We start from the raw sequence: 26,875 nt of genomic DNA, 5'->3' as shown, positions 1-26,875 counted from the left end.
TGCCGGGTAGCTGGGGAGGGCTGGGACGGCTCTGGCGCACTGCCTGTTGCTCTCACCCTCAGAGAAATAATGGCGCCACCCCAGGCAGGCCGCCGGCGGACCGGGCGCAGCTTGTGGATGCCCAAAGCCCGCGACGGCCGTCGGCCAATGAGAGCATCGCGTTACTGCCGAGTCGGGCAGGACTGAGTCTGTCCCGCCAATCAGAAGCGTCGACCTTCCGTTGCTATGTGGCGACGCAGAGCAGGAGGGCGCCGGCGGGTGCTGCTGGGCGCTTCTTCAGGTGGGGACGGGCGCGGCGCGGTTGTTGCCTCGAACCCCTTGGGGCCAGCGGCGGCGGTGGTGGTCGGCGGGGCTGCGGTGATGGCGTCTGTCGCGGAGCGGTCCCGCGGTGCCTGTGGGGCAGCCACCCGCCCCGGCCGTCTGTGGAAACGGGGGGCTTTGAGCGTGGCCGGCGTGTGGAGGAGCCGCCTGTCCTCGCTCGGGACCGCTGCGGAGTCCTGGCCCTGGCGGGGCGGAGCGGAGCGGAGAGGGGGGGCCTTAGCCCGGAGCCTTCGGGTCCGTGGCTCGGCCACCTGGTACGGTGGTACCCGGTACGGTGGTGGGGAGGGCCCGCGGGGTAGAGGCGTGCAGCAGCACCCTAAAGGCCTTGGCCATCGACGCGTTGGGCTTTCTGCTTGCAAAGGCAAGATTCGTATTTCACAGTTCCGTTAAAGAGAAAATTACGAATTGAGTTGGGTGAATGAAGTTATTAATTCAGTTGTGCTTCGCTTTAAAAATAAAGGTGTAACGGTGAGGGGCAAACTACCTCTGTGCAATGAAATCTTGGTGAATCACTGTATCCTGGGCCTTAGGATAAGACCCATGGGAAATGATAAAAGTATTAAGCTTCACGCTTGTGCAATATAAGGTGTGGTGAAACTGCGTTTTCTGCCAAGGATCTTTTTTCGTTCTTGGTAGCGTTCTGTGTGCTTATATAATTTGACCACAGTATTAAAAGTTAGGAGGTGACAATGCAGTCTGGTTTGTTAATCTTTCAGGGCGATTGAAGAGATGCGGCTGAGATGACTCTTCAGGAACTGGTGAATTGTGCAGCTAGCCTGTACTCTGATAGACAAGCGGTTTGGTTTGATGAATGCAATGGCAAACCTCCAACATTCTACACGTATGCGACAGTGGTTAAGCTTGCCATGGAATTAACAGCGTTCCTTCAAAAGCACTGTGATCCGCAAGGAAAATGTGAAATAGGCCTTTATTGCTATCCAGGAATAAACTTACCGTCTTGGATCTTAGGGTAATGGTTTGAATGCTTGCAATCTGTGTTGTTTTTTTTAAGGGTCATCTCTACTAAAGCAAATTTTCAGTTTGTTTATATTTTTAATAACAACAAAAATGCAGTAACACCATAGTAATACAGTCAAGAGGCACTGGAGTCTTGCATTCTTTAAGAAAAAAGATGGCAGTATTATAACCTTTTGAAAAGCCACTGCTAAAGTTTTTTTCAACTTTTAAGTTCATTGATCTAAAGTGCATGTAACTATCTTTTTTTTTTTTTAAAAAGTGATTAAGCATATTTATAGAAATATAAAAATCAATGACTAGCGTCTTTGTTGTGCTTGTTGAGAAATGGAGGTAATCTAAGAGAATAAATGTATACGTACAAAAGAAGGATGCAGGGTTTTTAGTGTATTCTTGTCTTGCTAGCAAAAAAAAGATGCATTGAAAACAAATTTCATGCTTTAAGCTAAATGAGTATACATTTAAAGTTCCATTAAAAATATTGTAGAAAAAAGTAGTGAGCAATGCAGCACTAAAGTCACATTGATTACTTAATGGCTAGGAAATTGAAATGTTTGTGATCTCAACACTCATGTTAATTCAGCAATTTTTAAAATCCTACTTCTGCTGATGAATGCTAATGTTTATATCCTTTATATATGTAACTTTTATATCCATTGCATTTATGATGTAGTAGGGAATCACATCACAAGGATATTTTCTTCAGCTGATGTATACACCAGCAGTTGTGCTTTCTAGGGGGATGATGTGTGTCATTATTTTCCTATTGTCACACGGCACATAAAATACACAGTAGCGCAAGAAGATGTATCATAGTTGAGTATAAAGATTTCAGTGAAGTGAGAGAATGAGTGCTGTAATCATAAACCTCCCAGAAGTAGTGAGGAACTTTCTCGGTGTTTGGGAAACTTTTCCCCCAGTCCAGCAGTGGAGCAGGTGCCCAGAGGTGTTGTGCCGGCACCATCCCTGGAGGTTTTCAAGACCTGACTGGATCAAGTTCTGAACAACCTGGTCTGGTGTCACAGCTGGCCCTGCTTGAGCAGGCGGTTGGACTAGGCATCCTGAGGTCCCTTGCAACCTGATTTGTCCTATATCCCAATCAACTGAGCAGCAACACAGGTTTCTTTTGCTGTGTGACTGGGAACTGCTGGGGCGTTTTGATTTTTACAGCTATCGTTGCTGAGTAGTTAACTGTCGTGTGATGCAAGGCAGGCTTAGTTGCTTACTGGTACCAGTGGCTACTGGGAGTACACAGAGCGCTGTGGTTTCTAAGTCTTTGTTCTGTATCTTGTCATTACTGCAGTGATAAATCACTTGCACAAAGAGGAAGTATAACTAATTGTATGTGGGAACCCAGCCCTGGAAGAAATGTGAAGATTTATGGGAACCGTTCATATTTTAGTCGCCACTTACTCATATTTGGCTTTTTGTGGCATTAATTCAAGTGCTTGTCTTTATCAAATGGAGCCACTAGAGGGAGGGATTGTAGTGAGCAACTGTTGAGGAAGCACTACAATGTGAAGGGCAGCGAATGACAAGAGAATGATACTTGGTGTTCCTCTGCTTCTTTATTAAGGAAGAAATTCCAGTAGGTGCTCAGATTTTCTTATGCTGGATTCTTTAGACTAGTGAGAAGAGAAGGTGTCTTCGGTGTGCAGACTTTTTTGTGGTGTTTTTTTTTTAAATATGTTTTTATATGTTGCATATGTATAAATGAAAAGCTTATATTTCTGCTCCTAGTCAATAGCAGAAGGTTTTAAAATGTGGTGCTGTTGATATCAGTGATACCTTTGTCATCACCAACCTGCTTGGCCAGAAATAATGTTGAATGTTTTCATCTAGCTTTAATCTTTTTCCTTGCTGTAAGATACCAAAAGGCAACACTGATTATTCTTCCTACCTTATTTCCAACAAAATCTTTAAGTCACGTTATGACTACATTTTCTAGCGCTGGGAACTATAAAAGAAACATTTGAGAAATCTAAGAGGGTTTTCTTAATTCTTTTAAAATAAGTTTAAAACATTTGTGTCTTGTTAGAATCCTTCAAGTTCCAGCTGCCTATTCTCCTATTGATCCAGATGCACCACCAGTGTTATCCTCTTACTTCATGAAGAAAAGCAATCTTCAGTATATTCTCGTTGAGAATGACAAAATAAATGTAAGTGTTCAGGCTTCTACAGGAAGCATTAAAGGGCAATTTAGAAATGTGTAGCTATTCAGATTGTGTTCTGTTTTAATAAGCTTGGATGGACTTGTTTTGTTTCTTCATGTCAAGAGGTCTTTCTCATTCAGAAAAGAACATCTTTAAAATTAGAAGTACAAAGTGCTTCTCTTCAAAAAAAATTGCCTACTTTCCTATTAGAGTGTTGTCTGGGCAACTGGCACTGGCATTGGAAGACTTTTCCAGACTTGCTTCTCCATATGTAAAGGTTGAAAGTTGGAAATCTTTGCAATAGTTGAAAAAAAAAAAACCCTCCTGCGTTTAATTCTTTGCTTTTCTTTTGTCCAACTCCTCCCAAATCGTGTACCCTCACTCATTGCAAAGGGAATAGACAAGATTGCACCATCTAGTTATAATTCAGAGTTCTTTGTCTTCTGCAGAATTCTTTTGTATATTTTCCCTTTCTTTTCCTTATTTGCTCAGAGAATTGTTTATTTCGCATTAGAAAGTCTGTGTTCACTCGTATTTAATACATAAAAATCCATGAGCTTAAAACTGATGTGTATCGTCCAGAAGTAGAGGCATGAAAAATCACAGCTTATTTGTATGAAATGCTGTTTCATATTTCATTGCATATATTAGAACAGTAAGAGTGCATCCTGAGTTCTACTGTTTAAATTGTTTATTTTCTCTTACAGAAATTCCGGACGTCCCATGTTGGTTATTTTTACCACAATTCTTCCACAATAGAACATACTGGTTTAACTCTCTTCCAAATGTGCTCGAGCAACGCTGATTTAAATTCACAAGTAGACAATGTGAAAAGTAAATATGAACCTTTCAAAGCTATGGGTAACTTGCAGCCAGGATCTACTGTTTGCCCAGATCAAACCAAAGTAAAAACATCAGAAGGAGGGTACATGGACATTGGACAGAAATACTCTTTAGCGTATGTCTTGCATACATCAGGAACTACAGGGATCCCGAAAATAGTCAGAGTGCCTCATAAATGTATAGTGCCAAATATTCAGCATCTTAAGTAAGTGTGTTTTCCGGTTTTCCTTTTAAATGCTTTCACAGATTTGATGCTTAGGGACTCTTTTTTTTTTTTTTTTTTTTTTTTAATACTTCAGAGAAGTGTAGATGGGTTTTTTGCTAACCCTGCTTCACTTCTTCTTCTTCCCCTGCCGTATCAGATTTATTTGTGTTTGTTTCTTTTGTTTCTAAATAGTATCATATAAAACTTTTTTTCTCTAACTGGTATTTTTAATGTTTTTTATATGATACTATTTAGAAACAAAAGAAACAAACACAAATAAATCTCTAAATAGTATCATATAAAACTTTTTTTCTCTAACTGGTATTTTTAATGTTTAAATGGTGCTTGACCTGAATTTTCAACAGGTGTACTTCAAATAATATGCTGTTGCTGTAACTATTGTATTCTGGCTTGCAACTTAAAAGAGGTAGATTAAAAAAATTAATTATTTGTTCACAGTTGTATTTAGTGTTTTCTGTAGTTTTTAAGTCCTAATGCCTTTTTAGGCTGCCTAGGTTTCTTTCTGCTTCATTTAATACCTTCTAAAAAAATCTACTCTGGAAAATAGCATATTTTTTCTTTTTTCTTTTTTTTAATGAGCATCAATTAGTTGAAATATGCCCTTCAACATACTGTATTGGTGTGCAACGTGGTGGATATCTTTGTAAAGGACCTCATTAGCTTAATCAATAGTTACAGTCTTGATGCAGGAGCTCTTGCTCAAGTTGTCTGGTCTGCATATACCTATATATTCAGAGCAGCCCTTAAGACCTTAGCTTTGCTAAAGCGCATTTCTTTCATGCTGCTCTTCTAGTTTGGAAATGTTTTTTAACAACATGCATCGGATTTGTAATTCCTAGCTTTCTTATTTTAGATCAATATTTGAGATCACACAGGATGATGTGCTGTTCCTGGCTTCTCCTCTAACATTTGACCCATCTGTGGTTGAATTGTTTGTTGCTCTGACAAGCGGAGCCTCTATTCTTGTAGTACCAAACACTATTAAAATGATGCCTGTGGAGCTGTCTGCTGCCCTATTTCACCATCACCATGTGACAGTGTTGCAGGTAGGCAATGCCTGAAATAAGTGTCTTCAGTGTCTTGCTTCTCACCTTTGCTAATGTGTACTGCTTTTTCATCAGTCTAGACACTGATGATAATAGAACAGGAGCGGCCTTCCTTGAAGGCGCAGCTCATGCTATCCTTTTTTGCTGTAGAGTGTTAGCTGTTTAAAATATTACCATTTGATGGGAGCCTCAAACATTTTGTGACAGAAAACAATTAACTACAGATAAAACCAACATTCATGTTAAGAAACCATTAGTTCTTAAGACTTAATTAAATTATTCTGTTAATTAAGCAGTTAGTTCCAAAGAATCTGGTAATGGAGTAACCTGTTAGAGACATTTTTAGCAGTTTTTAATGGGCTTGATCTTGGAGTCTTTCCTCATAAACAACTTAGTCTCTATGCTAAAAATACAACTAAACCAGTGCCATTTATAGGGTGATAAAATGTTTGTCATTTTTTACAATAATGAGAGCAAGAGAATAATTGATTCCACAGCAACACTAACTGTTTTCAGGTTACATGTTTATATGAGGCTTCATGTGCCCCTTATGCCTTGGAATAGATCATCTCCTATATGATCTCAATTTTAATAGTTGTAAAGTTCAGTTTTGGAAAATTTGCTTGAAGTTATGAGCATCCAGCATGGCTGAATAAGCCTAGTCCTTGCCTTGTAGTGTAACAAGGTATTTTGTAAAACTATTAATTGAGTATAGAAACTTAAAGGGTGTGGGGGCAAGAGTCGCTAGAAAGGGATCTCACTTGTAACCGACTTTGAACAAAATGAGCATGGTCTGGTTAGTCTATTAATTGTGATAAATCAACCCCTAAGCCTTGCTTGTCATTAATGTTGTAATTCTGAAGTATTTGCACTGCTAGAAATGCTAAGGTTTCCTTTTCTTTTGGAGGAATGATGGTAGTTGAGATTCTAGCAGAAAAAATCCACCAAGATCCACAAAATCTAAATTTTGTAACTTTATTCCTTGCTGTAAATCTCAGTGGTGTAGATTTTGCTGTAACATACAAGTTTCTTGATCAGTTTAGCTCGCTTGCCTTTAGGAAAAAAAAAATCCCACTATTAGCAATATTTTTTAACATTTTTTAAGACTTTTTAAGATTTTTTTTTTTTATAAAGATGTTAAGCATTAACAGAGAAAGGTGGAATTTGGTGCAGTGAAGATATTTGAAATGTCTTCCTAAGGAAAGTTTGATTTTGTGATTTTTTTGTTGTTGTTATCATTGTCTTAATCAGTGAAGGAAGGGCTTCTTAGCTGAATTGATGACAAAAATGTTCTCCTTATAGCTTAACTGATGATGAATAATTTTGTGATTTTTCTTAAATTATAGCAAGGCATTACATTCCCCTCTTGACTTGCTCAAGGAGACTTGAGAAATCTGAAAAGTGATTATGAGGGAGGGGAAGAGTAATTTTTACCCCTTTTTTTCTTCACTATAATTTACTAAAGTTAAAATGATCAGTTGAAAAGTGATGGCCGTCATCCATTACTGGAAGAAAATAACCTGGTAAGAAATAATTAAATTTTCCAGTCCTCTTACTAGAAAAAATGGTTAAGAATAAGAGTGAAGCGTGAGTGTCTGTTAAAATGATGTGCTGTTTTTCCCCTTAGTGAAAGGGCTCTACATCACTGGTAGCTTTACAGAAGTAGCTGTATTTAAGGAAGCTGTTTTGTTTGGATTCCCCTCTCCCCCCCGCCTTTTTTTTTTTTTCCTTTCCTCTGCTCATTTTGGAGAGTGAGGTGAAAGCTTTCAGAAAGACTAATCTTTGTAAATCGGTATATTTACAGAAATCAGTAACAACCCGAAGTCTGGCATCCTACAAATTTTTAGTGTTATGGAAAGGTCTTTAAATTTTCTATAAGAAGGTTAATCAGATGTATAGGTTATATTTTTAGCTGTAACATGCTGGAATGAAGCGAGAAAAAGCACAAACAGTAACATCAAGAGAAGACTGTGTTTGCTGCTTTCTATTTCAAAGTAATTAACCAAAGAACTAATGTGCACACACTTTAGATAATAGCTGAGGTGCAACATGGAACCCATAACATCCAAATAAACTAGAAGCTCTGCAGAAGAACCTAGATTGGTGCTGATAGTGCTTATTAAGGGATAAACAAAATCTTGGAAAAAACAGCACAATCTATATTGGTATCTGATGGTTGATGCCATCTACTATACGTAGATGATTAAGTACATCCACAATATAGCTGTGCAGTGGATATGATAAAGCAGGAAGAGGTTTACACATACACTGAAAAAATGTAACAGGTTTTACTCTTTTTTTTTCAATTTTTTTTTCTTTAATATGTATCATTCAGGCAACGCCAACACTTCTCAGAAGGTTTGGAGCTCACATTATTAAATCAACAGTGTTGTCTGCAAATACTTCACTCCGTGTGTTAGCCCTTGGTGGTGAAGCATTTCCTGTACTGAATCTCTTGAAAAGTTGGAAGCACAAGGAGAACAAAACAAGTATTTTTAATCTGTATGGTATTACTGAAGTGTCAAGCTGGGCCACTTGCTACAAGATTCCTGAAGAGGTTTTTAGTTCTGATTTTAGGTAGGAAATTTCACTGTTTTCATGGCTTGGCATGTGAACGATGAAAATCACTAGAAATAGAATGTCGGTCTCCTGTTTCCAGGACTACTAAGTCCTTATGAGTGTTTATGCTGGTAGAAATTACTTTTTTTTGTTATGTACAAATAGACTAATCTATCCTCTCATGCTCTAACACAGCCCCCTCAAGTAAAAGTTCTTGATGAGTGATTCTTGAACCACAGAACTGCAGTCTGTAATCCTGTGTACTTGTAGACCTGTTAAGTTTCACATAATGCATCATGATGGTCTCTGTTTTAATCATCTCTGTATCTAGACCTCTTCCTCATTCCAGCCTGTGATTCCACATGCTGAACCTGAACTAGCCTAGTCCAGGGTGTGCTGTCTCTGACTGTGTGGCAGTATTGAATTAGTGTTGCACTTCTGCAGGCAAATGGCTCCTACCCAATTTGCTATGAACTTCAGTTAGCCATGCTGTTGCTCATCATTAGGCTTTTCCATTGAGATCTTGCATGTTCAAAGAGAAGATGCCCAACACAGTTCTCAGTGAGAGTAAAGAACTGGGGCTCTGTAACTCTTAATCATAGCCTCGGAACAAAGATATACTCATACCTTCGCTCTATCAAGTTCAGAATGTTACTTCTGAGATTTACTTATTTTAAGCAAAAATGCTTAAAGGTTACTTTCAAATGTAATCAGTAGATATACGTGTATATCTTACTGCTACCATGCTTTTGCCTACAGTTTTTAAAACTCCACAAATAATCGATTAAGTGGAGACTAGGTACTGTGTTTTTTCTAATACTGGATAATACGCTATTCAGCAAATGATCCCACCGATGTTACTTGAGTAGTATGGATGACAGAAATTTGTCCAAAGTGGCTCACACAAGGTCTCACAGTAATTTTACTTGGACTTGCAGAAGTACTTTCTTCTCATCATTTAGCACTCTGCCATTTTCACTCAATTACTGCTTTTTTTTGTTGTTGTTCATTGTATTTTATAAAGAGAGTTGCAGGAGTGTCAGGGTCATGAAAGGTACTTCCAGTTATCTCAGTGTTTCATTTGCTCTCTGAAATCTCTTAATTATTCCCTGACATGATAATCATACATGTGACTTGAGTTAGACTTGTTTTGTGAAATGGGATGTTTTGGACAAATGATGTGATATATTAACCTGGTACTTAAACCGTCAAAGACTGAAAATGGTGGGTGGTCATAAAGTGTTACTAAACTATCATGCAAAACTCATATTCATTCTGGTTTCTCTGACTTCAAAAATTACCTTCTCCTCAGTGAAACTGTTTTTTCTACTCAAAGTTTCTGTGCTCCAGAGGTAATGTGTTGTTCTTCAGTCCTAACTGATGTGCAGTTAGAATGATGGAAGTTTTTATAGTCTCTGACTGTTGTTTCCCATCCTTCACCTCGCAGCCAGTTCCCTCTAAGCGTCATTGCAAAGGGAATTAGCATTCCTTTGCAGTAAGCAGATCCAGATACAAGAAAACCAGGACAGACCATTTTATGTCTTCTTCATTTCTTAGTATTGGTAGGACAGTTGGAGTACAGTGGGCTTTTATTTTTGCTAGCTGAATGATGACAACTGGCACAGTTTCTAGAGAACACTAGAAAATTTAAAAAAATCAGCACAAAATTAGTGCCTTAGTGGTCTGCATCCCTCAGTTTCTTAGATAAGTTTGGCAAAATTAAGTGTCTAATCCCAAGTCTCTTGATCATAATGGCCAAATGAGGTGGTGTTTGTCTTTTATTTTTGCTGTTCTATGGTATATGTAGGAATCTTGACGTTTTGTTTGGTGAATTTAAATTCTACTCTTCTTTGTGTTGGGACTTCCCTATGGTATGGGGCAGACACATTGAATATCTGGGATGCTTTCTCAGACCTGTTTGTCAAGTAATTATATTTTGAAGCTGACCAGAGAAAGGAAAAGGAGGAGAAGATTCTCACTTGGCAGAAATACACATTTTAGAAAATTTGACTGCTTTTTCATCAACTTGAGATAAATAATTCATTGACTGATCAGAGAAAAGGAGAAGCTTCAACAGCCTAAATAACAGGAATTGAACAAGAACTGTTAGGTTAAAATATGAGTCTTTATGATAGAAGTTGAACTGGAACCCATGCCTAACTTCATATATTACCAAAGTTATTTAAAGTTACTTTGCTTTTTAAATTTTCCTTTACTGAAGAAAATGTATTATTCTCTACTCCCACTCAGAAATAGTGTCTATATTCAATAAATGAGGTTCTGCAAGTGCTTGAGGAGGCTAGAGAATGAAGAGAAAGGAAGGAGTTGGTCTGCAGCTCAACAGAAGAAGTCTGTAATAGATACATGACATTGAAATTACAGTTTCTTTTATTTCAGTCTTTTCTGAAAGAGTCAGTTGTACTTGTTGCCACAACACCAGTAATAGAATAAAAGCTCAAACTAGGTAGGACAGGGAAAGAATAAATTAGAAAGCAGTTACATGTGTTTAAGTTGGTTGACTTGATGGAATTTTCAACCTGGGGGACTTAAAAACTGGCTGAAATTCTCAGGGTATTTCAGGGTCCATTCAAGCCTTATTTTCTATTATTCTGTGTTTTTTTCATGTATAATGAAACCTATGCACACTGATGAGGTTTTTAATTTTGAAAAAATTGAGATGTTTTTAAAGAAGAAACATTTTAGTAGAAAGAAGCCCCAAGCATCTACTTTTGCTCTAATACCAACCCTTTAAGAGACTGTATGCTAACTCATTTCTGGAACAGTTGTTTTGTGTTCAGAAGGGAAAGATTTTTGCTATTTCTCTCTTTAATATATTTAGAACTGATTTCCCTATACCCTTGGGATTACCGCTCCTTGGAACAAAAGTTGAGGTCAGAGATACCAACGGTTCTGCTGTTCTAGAAGGCGAGGGACAAATATTTATAGGTTATTTTATATTTCTTACTCTTCTAAGATACTTTTCTTAATTAATTGAGTTTTAATAATACATTGATTGTTTTACTTGGTGTCTGCCTCTGATGTACAGATTAATACAGCATTTTAAGTTCCCATTGGGCTGGGAACCTTCTGATGGTATTTTAGGTTGTTGGAATGATGAACAGGAAATTACCATAATTTTATCTGCAGTCTGTGCTTTCATTATATTGACTTTTTCCTGCTTGCATTTTGACATTCGCAGTTGAAGTAATTTCTCTGAATTAACTGCTTAGCCCAGTTTGTACATTGCAGAAGTTTAGACACTGATACTAATCTTTTAGTACTTGCTTATAATGCTTGTTATAGTTTAGGAGAATTTGATAAAATACTTTTTATAATTTTCATTTACAGTTAGTCATTTGATATATGTGACCACGATCTGTTCTTGTGTAGGTGGTGAAGAACGAATCTGCTTCCTTGATGATGAAATAACTGTACCCCTGGGCACAATGAGAGAAACAGGGGATTTTGTAAGAGTGCAGAACGCAAAGTTGTTCTTCTTGGGTCGGAAGGACAATCAGATTAAACGTCACGGCAAACGTTTTAATATTGAATGTTTGCAGCAGGTAATAAAACATCTAGTAAGTAGAGTATGCCGTTATAAGAACAGGAATAAGGAACAGATAATTATCAGAAATGTGGATTTGCTCATCTTCAGATGACTTTTAGGAGTCTTAAAGAAATTGGGAGGGTGTATTATCAAAAATCTAGTCACATAATTTAGGGAGGAGTTTGGGGAGGAGTTCTTGGAAATCTGTTTCATTGTATGGTTTCTGCCAGCAGAATTGAGAACTGTATAAACACCTGAAAAATACTGAGCATTGCACTCTTATATAGTGATTGTTCTACAAGACTGAATGTCAGACTCAGGGATTGTATCTCATTCATGGCATTTAGGCAAATAATGCATCTATCTATGAGTTTGTTTTTCTGTGAAGTAGTACAAACTTTTGCTACAAGAGAAGGTATTTCATATGATGTTACGTAGGAATGCGAGACAAATACAAATTTTAAATGTGTACTTTTTAAAATTGTGGTTTTTACTTCTTTTACTCTATTGATGAACTGCCTTTTAAAGCAAGACTAATACTTTTTAATTACAGGCTGCTGAAGATCTTTGTCAGGTAGAAGCTTGTGCAGTGACCTGGTATCAGCAGGAAAAACTTATCCTGTTTGTTGTACCCAAAGATGATTTAGAAAAGAGAGAAACACTTAAAGAACTCCAGAAACGTCTACCAGCTCATGCAGTCCCTGATGAGCTTGTACTGATTAAAGCTTTGCCTTTAACATCACATGGTAAATGAAACTGTTAAGTACCCTTGCCACTTATTTTAATGGTCTCTATTCCTTTTTTTTAAATTGATCAAAATCCAGTACCTGATTGGGCTTTTTAAATGCCTAGATTAGATAACTAACTCCTAGTAAGAAATGATGACCATGTATTATATTTTCTTGATAATGTTTTGTTTGAGAGTCAAATCAATTTAGTAAAATCAGTTTGATATTAACACTGCACATTTCTTTGCTGTTGTTCCTGTTGCTGTCTGCAACAGAACCCTGACTCCAGCTGGGGAAAGATCAGGCCCTGAAAGTGGGATTATGTGGGAGACTAGGGTAAATTTTCCAAAGCCTTGTTGTGTTCTGTTAAGTGTAGTTGATTGACTGGGTAAAAAAAAAAATACAGGTGCAGCTGACTATAAATAAGGAAATGTGTACAAGAATAGAGTGACTATTTGGGCAGAGCAGGTTTTGGAAGTGTAAATGCTAAAAGAGCAATGAAAAAAATCATACTTTATTTTCTACAAAGGCAAAGTTGATATATCTGAACTGAACAAGATTTACCAGAACCATCTAAACTCCAGAAGGCGTGACAGTAAGCTGAGTGGCGCAGAGGAATTGTGGGAAAGATTGCAGTATTTATGGAAGGTAGTATTTTGAGCTGCCTTTTTATCTTTGCAAGTGGATCATTATACATGTGTCAGGAATTAAACAGTTTTAAGAAGTATGACTAATGCAACCAGAACATTCTAGCTGCCTATAGATTGAAGCAGTACAGCTCTTTCTGTTCAGTTAATACTTAAATATAGTCACTCTGCAGTGGCCAAGAGGGAGTCATTTATATTTCTCTTATCAGATAAAGCTGCAGGCTCTGAGGTATAAGCAATTAGCATAGGAAGGACGTAACCTGTCAGTAGCTTTTTGAATACTGCTTTACATGCCAAAGAAGGTATCCCTAAGGGAAACAAGGAACTGGGACATGGAAACTTTGTACAAAATAGCTACTGTGTTAGTAGAGTTTCTTATTTCTCAAGATAATTATGAATTGAAGAGTCTTTTTAAAACAGATGGCACAGTCGTGTAATTGTCTCTTGGACTGTCTGTATTGTTTCTAAATTTCTGTGCTGAAGACTTGTTTTTCAAAGTATTGAAATGTGATGCCAAACAGTATTACTTTTTTTTTTTTTTTTTTTTCCCGAATGTAGTCTTCCAAGTTTCACCTGAAAGTGGTATTTGCTGTGGCTAGGACTTGAACAAGTAAACGTAGTGAAATTAGTAACACAATTTGCCTGTGCTGATACTTACCGTATTGGTGGCTATAAAAATGATAACCCAAAGGGATAGGATGTGCCCTAGACCCATTATGGACAGCAGAAGGTGGCTTCCAAAACCAGAGGATTTGGACTTCACATCCAGACTTAACAAGCAGGGAGCGCAAGTGAGAGGAGACATAGTAATTGCTGTTTGTTGTAGTTACAATGCCAAATCCAAAATCCTTCATGAATTGAAGGGGTTATAGCTTCAAAAGTGGGTAGATAAGTAGGTTACTTAATTCTAAAGTAAAAGAAGTTTATATAAGTTTTATTAATAAAATAAAGTATGTAAACCCATTTTATCAAAAGGCATCAATGTTTTATCTGCAAAGTTGTCATTGAGAAATGGTATCGAGATTGAAAATGGCCAACAAAAATGCAGCACAATTTGCTTTAATTTCTTAGACTGCAGAATTGGAATTGAGCAAAATATTTTGTAGTACAGAATTAGTATCTCCCTGTTTCTCTGTTCCTCCCAAGCTCTTGTTCCATCACTACCTCTATTGGCACTAGTATGTTTCACGTGATTTTTCTGCAGAGTAGTAAGTTTCCCCAGTTGTTGATTTAGTGGGACTTCTGGGTATTCAGGTGGATTTTACCCAACTTGAGTTTTTATGTGTGCGACATGGTATAACACCTATGGACTGTTACCTCTTTCCTTCTTCTTTTCTCTAGTCTGTTCTGGGTCTCCTAGGTGATTCCACTGGAATTTCTAAAGATGCAGTATTTCTGTACAGTGGTGGAGACTCCTTAAAGGCTCTACGATTTTACGATGAAATTGAGATGCTAGTAGGCAAAGCTGTACCTGGACTCCTTGAAGTTATTCTCAGCCGCTCGATTGAAGAAGTTTATAGACATATTCTTAAAATTCTGTTTTCAGATGAAGACCAATTAATGAATTATGACAATGTTGTGAAAAGAAAATTAAGTGGGAACAGTGGAGAGGAACTCCATGGAAAATACATTAAACTGAAATCTGAAAGAGGTCTTGAGGTTGCTTCAGGGTTAACTTCATTTATTGCACTAAGCAGAGGAAATAAATTTTTTTCTATGAATTTCACCAAGTCTTTTATGCAGCCCACTAATACAGTACAGGTAGGAGTGGAACTGCTACAGCAGCCATCTTTTCAGCATTTAGTCACTCCAAGTATAATGAAAAGCCATGCACAAGGGTATGAAATGGAGAACAGAATTTTAACAGTTACGAACAAGGCAAATAAAACCGACTGTTGCTCTGTACAGCAAATCCCTGCAGAATGTAGTCATGTAACAACAGCAGAGTTGGCATTATGCATAAGATGGAAGTCAAATACAAGAAAATGTGTTGATGCATCACCACTGGTTGTAATACCATCTAAAGAAGTATCTGCATCTGTATATGTTGGCTCTCACTCTCATGCAATGCAGGCGATTGATCTAGATTTGGGAGAAATCAAATGGGAGAAGAACCTTGGAGATCGTATTGAATCTTCTGCCTGCGTATCCAAATGTGGAAATTTCATTGTTGTTGGTATGTCTTCTGTTTTAGCCTTCATTATAAATTATTTTTTGTGCTAAATATGAGATGAATGACAGAGAATCTTATTTTTTACCTCTGAATGTCCTCTATCTACACTTACCCATAAAATTCCATATCTGCTTCAGAACTAATTTACTGTAAAATAGAAACAGAAGGAAGAAGTAATTTAAGTTTCATGATAACCAGTGATGGAGCTTATCTAACATATACACTTATGGTTTATTATATGCCAATTTATTAATAAGGCCTTATTAAGGAATAGTCAATGGGTATGGTTTCTTTTTAGTGGTTGATTAAGGTATGACCTTTAAACTGTTTTTTTAAAAAAATATAGAAAGGTGATACAGTCTTTAAATGTCTTTTAAAAATTGATAGAGGTAGAAATTAGTACATGGTGCCTCAGATTATTTTTCACAGAGTTTAATTATCTCATTTGACTCTTCTTTTTGGAAATGTAAAGAACACGTTAGGATAGTTTTTTGTTTTTGTCATATCCATTGTCAATGGAGTTGCTGTTATTCATCTTAGTTTTATCTTTTTTAGCTAATACGTTCACTGGTTAGCACAGATGTCCAGGTGGTGAGTTTTTTTATACAAAGCTAATGTTACCATCTTTTTCCTAGTATTTTGATTGCTATTTACTCTGATAACAAAATTGAATATTTCATTAAAACTGAAGGAGTTTCTAGAAATACAGTTCAGTTTTCATTATAAAACATACAGTCTTTATTCTTTCAGCATCTTTGTTTTTAGAAAGAAAAATTAGGGAGAGAGATAATTAAAAAAACATTCTCCCTTTTCAGCAACTCTGCATGTCTTCTAATATTATTACTGTAAAATTTGATAGAAAAGCAGTGAAATAAGTGTATTCTAAATGTAACCTGGAAAGAACACACAGAACAATCAACTCAATGTGTGAACTATCACCAAAGACTTTGAGCTAAAAGAAGAGGAGGAGCTTTGGAAAATGTTTTGAAACTGTGCCTCTTGAGTCATCTTACTTCTTTCCAGCAGTGATGCAGCTAGCAGCATAAATCACACCATAAATACAAGTAATCATTATTGTTTTTTCCCCTGTTGTGTTTTATTTCACACAGGTTGTTATGATGGCTTGGTGTATGTGCTTCAAAGCAGTGATGGAGAAATACACTGGACTTTTGTCACAGAAGATACTGTGAAAAGCTCTGCAGTTGTAGACCCTTCCAGTGGACTAGTCTACATAGGATCGCATGACCAACATGTGTATACTTTGGATATTTACGTAAGACCACCCACTAACTTTTATGTATAGAAGAATAAATATCCATCTTAGACTCTATTAGACTCTATCTGTGCACCAGATGAAGCTCCACTGGTGTTAGTATTCTCAGGAGTCCACAACTACACTTCTGAAATAGTTGGGCCTGCTTGAAGTGGGGTTAGGATTATGTGGTAGTAAATAGTTTTAGTGCTGTTCTCAGCTGTGGTTGTTGTGCTACTAGTCCTGGTTAAAACTAAATCTTAAGCTTCTTCGTTATTAAATTCTCTGTGGGTGTTTCAGCTGGGTGCCCAGCTAGAAATAAAACTGTGGCTTAATGGTGGAGACAGAATCTTATATTCTAAAAGAGTAGATGAAGGGAGATGGAGAACAGGAGGGGCAGATACTGCCTCTTCATTAGCTGAATTTCTTTTGTTTAGTGGAAGAGAAAGTAGCCAACGGCATATGTGTTGCTATAATAGCATGTAGATTATATCTTCTCTTCTTAACTAGTGTTTGCTGAGTAAATGCGGTGTGTGATAAGCCTTGACATTCAAAGGTCTTTGTAAACATGAGCTTTAACTCCAGTTGAAAATTTTATCTTTCTTGTGCTTACAGAAAAAGGCATGTATATGGAAGTTACATTGTGAAGGTGGAGCTGTGTTTTCATCTCCTTGTCTAAGTTCTTCTCCACATCATCTTTATGTTGCTACACTAGGAGGACTGTTGTTGGCTGTAAACCCAGTATGTACCTTTGCTTACTTGTCCTTGATCCCAATCTCAAATTTAAATGAAACCAGAATGCATTTCTGAAGTTAAGATTGCTTTTCTGATGAAAGGAACTAGATGATCGTATGTTACCATAAGATATTTTTCACTTGAGGGCCTTATTATTATTATTATTATTGTACACAAGGTTACCATAATAATTCCTATATTTCAGAAAGCTATCTGGTGATACGAGAACTGAAGTGACTTGCTTGAATTTACATGCTGACTGTAGGTCAAAGCTGGAATCAGTGTCTTCTCATTCCCATATACTATCTTATCAGTTAAAATAGTGAGTGAGAGCATGTCTGTAGATTCTTTTTTTCCCTCCTTCCCTTTGACAGTAGGATTAGAAAAAAAAATACACAGAACTTACTGAAACCAGAACAGAGAAAGATGCCCCTTTGTTCCTCTTACTGTTCCCCTCCCCGTAGTCATTTAAAGAGCTGTGCCCCTTAATCTTGGACTGCTATTCTGTTCTCTGCACTAGGGAAATGGCATTCTTGATAGATGTGGAGCAATTTCATGGTTTTCTGAGGCATTGTTGGCTTACAGCTGGTCCTGGCTGATAAAAGGAACAGTCCCTTGGAGCAGCTGTTCATGTTTTTGTACTCACGCAACCCAGAGCATCAATCCTAACAATCTTTACCTCCCACCCACTACAAGTTTCCTCAGTAATACCCAGCCTAGTGTTAGAAAACCAGTGTATGATTTTGTGGCTCTAGTGGGTTGTGATTAAGAAAAAACAGGTTTGGGGTTTTTTTTCCCATAATCCTGAGTAACAGGTAGTTGAGAAACTCAGCGGTAACTCCAAGTGATTATTTATAAAAATAGGAATGCGCAGGCTATGTTAGGAGCTTATTGTGACAATTGTAGGTTGTGGGTTGCGGCATTTCCTACAGTATTTACAGTTTAGGACATAATCACTATGACTTGCTTTCAAGATATCCTCTCCTTCATTGGTCCTCATAACATACTGAGTTGCTGGGAATGGAATAAAAAATGAATCTGTCATTTATTAGAACTACTACGCTACACTGTTATCATTTTGCCTAGGGGGAGGGAAGAGAAGGGTGAAACAGGGGTATTGAGTGTCCCATGGAAACCACTAAACATTTTGTTGGAATGAGATTTGAAGAGTAGTTTTGCTTCTGGTATGCATTCTGGATGGGAGAAGCCTTTTCTTTGTGCCTCCCCCTTGCCAATTCTTAAGGGCTGGGTCAAGCTGCGAAGGAAGGGTTGTTTTGTGGAGCTTCTTACCGTTGTGTTAAGCATCAGATATTCCATGCTGCCATTTACAGGTGACGGGGAATAAGATTTGGAAAAGTTTCCTGGGAAAACCACTCTTCTCCTCTCCCCACTGCAATGAGAAGTACGTTTGTGTTGGGTGTGTGGATGGAAACTTACATTGTTACACTCATTCTGGAGAAAAGGTAAAAGTGGTGTTGCTGGGTTTTTCATGTTCATCACAAAACCCTGAATAAGATGCTTTATTAATATTGTTTCCTGAGGTTTAATGATTAACATATACCTTTTTGTGAACCAGATGGAAGTGTCTATTGTTACAGAGAGGAGAAAGTAGAAAAACTGCTTGCCTGCGGTCGTCCATGCAGTTCTTGGCAAAACTACAAACTCTCAAGTTGGTTGATGCAGTAACAGAATTCTAGTTCAGAGCTTACACCCAAAGTCCAGAGTAGTGCTAGCAAATTAAATGGCATAGGTTTGGTTTTGGACTTTTTCAAGCATGTTTAAAGCCATCTATTCTGTAAGATGGTGGCTATTTGGAAGTAAAGGTTTCTTAGAATGTTTATGCATTTATCAAAAAATGCCAGATCATAATTCTGGCAAAATGTGTCAGCCTTCACATTGAATTAAATGAGAATATTTTTTTAGTTCCTCAGAGATGAACGTGGTTTCTATCTGGCGTTAAAGCAACTGACACTGTTTCTGTTTGTTTGCATGAGATGCAGCATACATGGCAATTCCTAAGCATTTTCCGATTATAAAATACGCGTTAGCCCATGCCCTGCTCTGTCTGCTTGCAGCAGTGCTGCAGAACTGATATTCTCTTGAGGAGGGATCTGCACATTGTTAGTGTGAGCAGAGGAAATCTATATTACAAAAGGAACATTTGCCTTTTTGGCAAAGAACAGCATGTTAACAGAATTCTCAAAGTTCATTACTAATTATGGTACAACAGCCCAAGAATATTCTTTTCCCAAGTTGGCCATCTTTACGTGGAACTCTTGCACATCTATTTTATGAGTCTTTTATCACTTACTCTATGTGTAAAACTTAACTTTTATTTGACAAGTATTTACCAGCCCTCATTGAAATCTAGTATGCTCTTGAAATAAAATGCTCTCCTGTCAACAACTAGTCTATTAAAAAATTACAGTTGCTGTCAAACTGATGTCACCAACCTTTGATAATGGGTGGTTATGTTCTTTCTGTGTGTAGGTTTGGCAGTTTTCCACTAACGGACCAGTGTTTTCATCTCCATGCATCTCAAGTTTAACTAAGCAAGAAATATTTTTTGGCTCCCATGATTGTTTTATCTACTGTTGTAACATGGAGGGTAATTTACTGTGGAAATTTGAAGCCACTTCAAGTGTATATGGAACACCATTTGTTTTCCAAAGTGGTGACTTAAAGAACAAAATTCTTTTGGCAGCAGTATCTACAGATGGCAAAGTGTGGATCCTGAATGCCAAGAGTGGAACAGCAGAAGGAGTAGATAAGCTTCCAGGAGAGGTTTTCTCTTCCCCCGTAGTATGGGGAACAAAGCTTGTTGTTGGCTGTAGAAATGATTACATTTATTGCCTAGATTTGTATGTAACAAGGAAAAAAGACAGCTAAGATGTTAGGCTGCTTCCTTTTTATTGTTTATGTTTGTAAATTAAGAACTCACAGGTGCCTATTTTACTGTAGGCAAGAGGTGTTCTTTGCAGATTTCTCAGGTACCATTTTGCACCAGGCAGTGTCCAGAGTAGGTAAAGCGATGTTTGCTGTACTGATGGAAGGAGGATGGCTGCTCAGCACCCAGCCAGAAGTTTCAATGTCTCTCCCTCATTTCCTAGCTCCAATTCATGAAAGAATATGTTTCAGATGGTTTGGATTTGAATGTTGTGCTTTTACCTGTGTGATAGGAAAATCAAAGTCCGTAGTTTGGCTTCAAACACTTGCAGGATTGGGAGAAACTGTGGTAAGGTGCCATACTCTGCAGCTTGGGATAAGATGCTTGTCTCTCTGTGGGAAGAATGTGTTCCTCTCTCTGAGTCCAGCCTAGCCTGTGCCTGGCTCTTCCATGCATCAGACAGGTGTTTGTCTAGTCTGACAAGGTTTCTGTGCTATGTCAAGGTAACCCAAGTCCTTTTTTTTAATCTAACTTTTAACTTGATTTCTAAAGGCACAGCCTGCATTGCATATACCTGGTAGTAGTGGCCTGTTTACTCTAGTTTTTATAAACCAAATAGTTCATCTTTGTGAGCCTAGGGCCTCCTCAGCTTCAATTCAGTTGAGCATGTACTTAAACTCCATTGAAGTCAGTAGGAGTTAGTTCTATTCTAAAGTGGAGAATATACTTACATGTGTATACTTAACTAAATTTCAATGACAGGTACAGTGTGAGTTCCCAGATGAATTGTGCACTGCTCAAATCAGCCATTGTTAAATCATTTTTTAAGATATTTGAATGAATGCTTTATACAGTGTCTTTACAGAGAACTATTAATAAAGGGTGGTGCGAACTGGTTTGGATTGTCTTTAATGCCTTACAAGGAATTACCAGTGGTCTTAGTAATGCCAATCAAGTATTGGCCGTGACAGAAGTATGCTTAACTGAGAGCCTCTTCCTGCTTATGAGTCTTCTAAAAGAACTATAGTAGAAACTATTCTCTCTCTCTGATGAGCCATCTACTTTGAATTCTAACATCTTGAATTAAAAAGTAAAGTAGAGGTTGCACTGGCTATGTTGCTTCATCACCTCTGGTTCCTCTGCTTTATCGTTAGCAGAAACACATAGGCAAGACACTTGTAGCACTGTAAAATGCAAACCTGAACTACACGATTAGCAAAAGGAGACACAGAACACACGTCATTGATTAGATAACTTTGACTGGGTTATAGTTTAATAAGAATTAAAATGACATTAGTATAATAAACAATTGCACTTTAAAACATTTGAAAAATTAAAAAAGTACACAACAAATACCCCACAATTGTACATCTTATAGTTTTTATACATTACTGTATGAACATAGAGGTTAATCATATATAACCCTTGTCAGAAGAAATGGTATTTTGTGTGTATAAGTTACAAAAAATTGAGACAATATACTACATAGTGGTTTGTTCGGTTCTTAAAACATTTTTGCTGTTTTAAACTCAGTAGTACTGTTTTGGTTTTATTTTTACAGATTTCCAACACTTTATCAGAAATGGCTGCAACAAAGCTAAAGCAAAGTAACACTTCACTTCATTGGTATTTAGTGCAAATTTTTGTTAATTTAACATGAAATGTCACTGTTGAACATGTACACTTTAGAAATGTTTCCATCAAGTACTGTACGTAATACAGTTTCCATTATTACACTAGATACCTTTATGGTTGAAAAAAATCTCTGCTTTGAAGCTTTAGATTAAGACCATCCTTAATGAAAGCTCTATTCTATGTGCTATAACTGTTTTGTATTGGAAAATTGCATCCTTACGTCATGCACAATAGCACCTAATTTTGCTATGTGTTTCAGAATACCAGCATCTTTAATTCTTTAATCCTGATTTACTTCACCTTCTCCATATTTCTGCCTGGCTCCTTCTCCCAAGAAATAATCATAAAGATGGATTTCAGGCAGTTTACTTCTTGTAATTACAAATACATACTGCAGGCTTATAAACTCAGAAAAAGTGTAAATTTAATTTAAGATGCACTAATTCATGGTGCTAGCAGAGTAAAAATAATTATGGGCCCAATTCTTTCTTCAGATAAGCTTGCAGAGATTTTCTCTGAAGGTGTGAAGTATTTTTTTTTTTCCCCAAGCATTTGAGACCAGCATTGCCCCATCTCTGTATAAAACATTTTAAATACTTACATTATGGGTAAAAAGTTACTTTAGAGATTCTGGTTTTAGATACGAAACTGATGGCTTAAGCGACCCAAGAAAACCCATCTTGCTGCTGCACATCTACTCAAGCTAAGACATCCATTGTTTTTGTGCTACTGTAACCATGAAACTGAACTGTTGTTTTCTGTTTGGTGGGAAATAGAGTATTCAATAATTAATTTTGCTGACAAGCCCTTTTTGACTCTTGGAATGGGAGGATACGGCAGGTTTCATTCTGTTTTCTGCATAATTAAAGTGCTACTTCTCATGCTGCATACAGCAGTTTGGCTAAAATACTGCCATGAAACATATGTGGTATCATTCTATAATGCAATTTCTTCTCCTGAAAATGTCTCCCTTTATGATGTTGTAGGCTTAAAGGTTACTTTGAGCCTTATGGTTTTAAGAAGGAGACGTTCAAATTTGTTAAAAGACTTGCTTGTAAAACAAACTCAGATGTGTTACAGATTTATTTACTAGGGTGACTTTTTAAAAAGTCACCCTAGGTATTTCTGTGGGATGTTGAGGATAGTAAGATTTTTATTACACTATGGACTTTATCCTTTTTTGTAAGAGGGAGGGGGCAAACATTTCTATTTTAGTTACAAGAAGCAATAAAGTGTTCAATTGCCACAGCAGATACCTGAGATGGGGTAAGTAAACTTCTTTCTGAAGTGTTCTGGGTGTATTGGTCAAGGTACAGGGAGTCATCTGAACTACCTGAAGTTGCACGTGGAGTAAAATCAGGAAGAACGCAGAGTTAAAACTCCTGAGACTCTCACTGACTTAATGTTCAGTTCTCAGTTAATTTCAGTTCTGCAAGTCTTAACTCCTGTAGGAACTTACTGAGACAAATTCTACAGCTACATGAGCACAGGAATAGTTTCACTTATTTTAGTTCCAGTTGCTTGATTTAAAGTTGTAATCTGCAATCTTTGTCTCTATGCATCTTAAATATGGCCAAGCACAAACAGTGATGCACTTAAATAAACATTTGACTTCCTGGCTTCTTTCAGAAAACTTTCTGATTTTTGTTTAAATAATGGGGTTTTTGTTATGTAGGATGAATTGCATTCTTGCTAGGAGTGAGGGAATATAGACATAGTGTATTAATCCTATGATAAAAGAAATTACCTCAGCATTTGGATGGTACTGTCTTTCTACTTATCATTTGCAGGTAGAACGATATCTCCCAAAGTTCTTCGTTAGGGAAGAAGCTTTCAAATAGCAGGTAGAACTGACAGTTCATACAGTTTAACACTTAAAAAAAATTCAGGAATAAGAGAAGGGAACATGCATCTTGCCTTAATTTTCAACAATGGAGTGTTGAAAAAAAATTCTGAGATCTCCACTTAAGTATAGAGATCTAAAATTCCAGAACCGAATACCCGCAGAATGTAAGGAGCTTCTGAACTGAAGTTCTGGCCCTTATTATGATACTTGCTAAAATTTACATCCAGTATCTGAGCATTCTTAAATTTTTGAGAGAGTCTGGTTCTGAAATTTTTGCTGTGACCTCATTTAGCTATTTGTCAAAGCAATGGAATATATGACTTCAGTAGACTTTACAGTGAGCTAGAGCAAAATGGTAATCAGTTCAGTTTTCAGTCCTTCAATACATGCATTTTCAGTTTTGTCATGTGTAAAAAGCTGAATAAATAAAAAGAAAGCAATTAATAGTCAGCAATAGAGATGTAATTTTACAGTTTACTTTATGATCTGTGGACAGTCACTCCAGGCTTTTGCTTTCCTCTTGGCTAATGCAAGCCAGGCTGGTTCTGTTGACACAGGGTTAGCATCAGGCGTAGAGAATCTCTTGGCCACCTCCTTTGCAAGTGGGGTTGACGGAACAGAATCTGAAATTTCCACTGGTTTTGATGGGATGGGGAGGGGAAGAGAAAAAAACATTAGTTGCAGGATTCTAGAAATTTTGCTTCTTTTCTGTGAAGATGGTCTGATCTAATTCTTCATATTTATTCCAACCCTTTTAATTAAATCTTGCTTTTTATTGTATTTGCAAAATAATGAAGTTAGGAGGAGCTGAGTTTCCTTTTTCAGAGGTGACGCCAACTAATGTAACTCACAAAATAGGGACAAAATTTTCAGTCTCTGTGAGATCCAAAGAAATAATTTCCAATTTGTCACTCTTCTTTACATAAACTATTTTAATTACATCTGCAATGTAGCAAACAATGGGAAAACAAGCTGGTTTGGGTTTTTTTCTCTTTGGTAATGCAGCCACTGAACACATGTAACCCAACTGTATTCAATAAGATTTAGATTCCCTCTTCAGATTAGAGTTCTTAAATAAGCACAGAGAAGAAAGCAGTCCCATAGTTTTTCTGCCTCAGTTAACCACTCCCATGAGACTATCCTGAAGAAGAAATGAACCAGCTTTCTCCAATAGCTGTTTGTCACATTTTCTTTAATATGGTATATTTAAGGCAAACAGCTGTCTCAGCAAGAAAATGTGTTGAATAAGCAAATGATTCCTAACAAGCAGCTTTACAGAGCAGAACTGTAGAAACGTCAGGTGGAAAGACTGTTTAATTCTGAGACAGTGAATGCCGTTGAAGGCATAGAAATGAGTCCTATCTGAAACCTATGGAGTAACTCTAAAAAATCTTAATTACAAAATAACTCCTCACTAATCCCCCTTTACATGTTTTATTTTTTATGAGCCAAAACCCCTTTTTTGTTAAATGTTCAGATACAGTCCAAATTACTTCCTAGTTGCATTTTATTTTCAGGTTTAGAATGTTTTAAAAAGCTTTAAAATTGCATTGATGGCAAAATTTGTTTGGTTTTCTTTTTAGTACATCTTTAATCATGTATTTTTAGCTATAAGTAAATGAACAGTAGCAGCAGCTATTGCTGTAGACAGACACTTTGAAAAGCTAATTATTTTAAAGGTTATGGTAATTTTTGCTATTTTAAAGGTTATACCCGCTTATCAGTTCCTGTTGTACAAGATTCAAGTGCAAGTCTAAAGAAACACCCAAAACTTGAAGAAGTTGGTGTATTTCAATGTCCTTAGCAAAGGACTTGGCAAACTTTTATTTTAAACATGTTCTAGGCTGGTCTTCTGCCTTAAATGCTCCCCTAATTGTGGGATACCCAAATCACTGTCATCATCCATAATAAACCAATACTTGTATACCATATATTTGTGCAATTGATAATGGCTACCTGGCTCCAAACGTAGCCAGTAATCACACAGAAATCCAGTCACTCTTTCCTTTAGGGCGAACACAGTTCTATGCTTTCACTTTTGGTAATTCAAAATTGGTAATTCCTCCTGAATTTCCTCCTGAAATCTTCATTCTAGTGCAGACAGACCAAGGATAATTGGGGTTTGGCCCTTCTTTGATCTAGTTTGACATCATCTGTCGTGCTAGAGATTGACTTCTGCTAGAATGAACTATGTACAGCATAACATGACACTACCAAATCTTTGCCGGTAGGGCTGCAGTAGAGCCCCGTTAACAGGTTGACAGGAATGCCGTAAAGCTGCTCCAGCTGCTTGCCTCCAAAGCCAGTTTGGGCACTGGCAGCAGGCTAACAGGGAGCAGGAAAGTTTTGGGCAATCTATGCGAGATCTTAGAATGGTTTGGGTTGGAAGGGACCTTTAAAGATCATCTAGTCCAATCCACGATGTTGCAAGTAAAACAAGTTCTCAGGACTATCTGCATTGGCCTGCAGCTGCAGTGTGGACATACGGCTGCTGAACCAACTGAATATAGGCATGCGTACGGGTTGTTCGGCTTGGAACAATCTGTAATGTAGCAGTAGCACTGGTTTAGCCTTTACTATCAGATAAATTAATTACCTCATAGCTTTCAACAGTTGCATTTCATAGTTCTTGGCTTGGAGTACTACTGAATAGATTCAGCCGATATGTGTATTCACTTTCCAAGAAGCCCACGCTATTTACTGTGCAACTTGTAAAAAGGTTTCTTCAACACCTATCTGTACTCTTCTCCAAAACCTTTTGCCTAGGACTAATGTTGGCTAGAGAAATATTAGGCAAGTCTCTATTTCAGCCATCACCACCCCAAATAGTATGCCCTTTGGGGAAGTATTTAAACCTGCCTGCTTTTTGAATATGGAATAGTTTCAGCTTAACTGAGGTGACAGATAAAGTAGTAGGTTCTGGTTCCAACCTTCCATACCAAAAATGTGACTGGGAAGGAGGCGGCCTAAATTCAAAGTGACAGGCTACCTTCAACTGAATTGATTAGTTTTTACATTTTTGGAATTGCAGTTGCAATTCACAGTAAGTCAAATCCCTCTAATGTGTATTAGTCATGTTCCAAAAATACTGTTGGATATAGCTTGGGGAGACAGCTTAATTTTTTAAGCTTGAACTGGGGCAATTCTAAGGAAATGCAGTAGTGCAGCCTTAATAACCTGGGGAACCTGATAAAAACCTGTTGAAATTCTATACTGTCAGCATAATGGCCAGCAGGTGAGACCAGGACAAGTTGTGTTGTTCCATGCTGAAAGCAAATGCATTTGTAATTCTAGGGGTAATA

The 26,875-nt window shown here is 37.4% G+C and overlaps 2 protein-coding genes across 5 annotated transcripts in view; one reads left to right on the top strand and one right to left on the bottom strand.

The window, feature by feature from the left end:
- Positions 1-210: 210 nt before the first annotated feature.
- On the top strand, positions 211-22,081 carry AASDH (aminoadipate-semialdehyde dehydrogenase). Of its 4 annotated transcripts, none has more exons than XM_010574526.1 (15): positions 211-280; positions 1,038-1,291; positions 3,335-3,455; positions 4,157-4,497; positions 5,372-5,564; positions 7,900-8,141; positions 10,963-11,069; positions 11,514-11,686; positions 12,224-12,416; positions 12,928-13,046; positions 14,387-15,221; positions 16,328-16,491; positions 17,086-17,211; positions 18,537-18,668; positions 19,696-22,081. In XM_010574526.1, exons 2-15 carry the CDS (start codon positions 1,062-1,064, stop codon positions 20,092-20,094), a joined length of 3,375 nt encoding a protein of 1,124 aa, XP_010572828.1. In that variant the 5' UTR covers positions 211-280; positions 1,038-1,061; the 3' UTR covers positions 20,095-22,081. The 4 variants fall into 4 exon arrangements, with proteins under 4 accessions (XP_010572828.1, XP_010572830.1, XP_010572829.1 ...); XM_010574527.1 differs by lacking the exon at positions 211-280 and adding an exon at positions 391-575; XM_010574528.1 differs by lacking the exons at positions 12,224-12,416; positions 12,928-13,046.
- A 1,380-nt stretch (positions 22,082-23,461) lies between these two features.
- Positions 23,462-26,875, bottom strand: part of KIAA1211 (KIAA1211 ortholog) — a 43,115-nt gene continuing 39,701 nt past the window's right edge. Inside the window, exon 9 of the mRNA XM_010574575.1 lies at positions 23,462-24,208. Coding sequence (XP_010572877.1) covers positions 24,048-24,208 — 161 coding nt within the window. The 3' untranslated portion in view covers positions 23,462-24,047. The remainder of the gene's footprint in view (positions 24,209-26,875) is intronic.

The sequence above is a fragment of the Haliaeetus leucocephalus genome, unplaced genomic scaffold (genome assembly GCF_000737465.1).
Source record: "Haliaeetus leucocephalus isolate CR32 unplaced genomic scaffold, Haliaeetus_leucocephalus-4.0 Scaffold439, whole genome shotgun sequence".
Classification (NCBI taxonomy): domain Eukaryota; kingdom Metazoa; phylum Chordata; class Aves; order Accipitriformes; family Accipitridae; genus Haliaeetus; species Haliaeetus leucocephalus.
This window is presented reverse-complemented; position numbering and strand designations above follow the sequence as displayed.

Coding starts and splice junctions, on each gene's coding strand:
- AASDH (XM_010574526.1), top strand. CDS start 1,062: ATGACTCTTCAGGAACTGGTGAATTGTGCAGCTAGCCTGTACTCTGAT. Junction 4,498..5,371: donor CCAAATATTCAGCATCTTAA/GTAAGTGTGTTT, acceptor TTCTTATTTTAG/ATCAATATTTGAGATCACAC. Junction 16,492..17,085: donor TGTATACTTTGGATATTTAC/GTAAGACCACCC, acceptor TTGTGCTTACAG/AAAAAGGCATGTATATGGAA.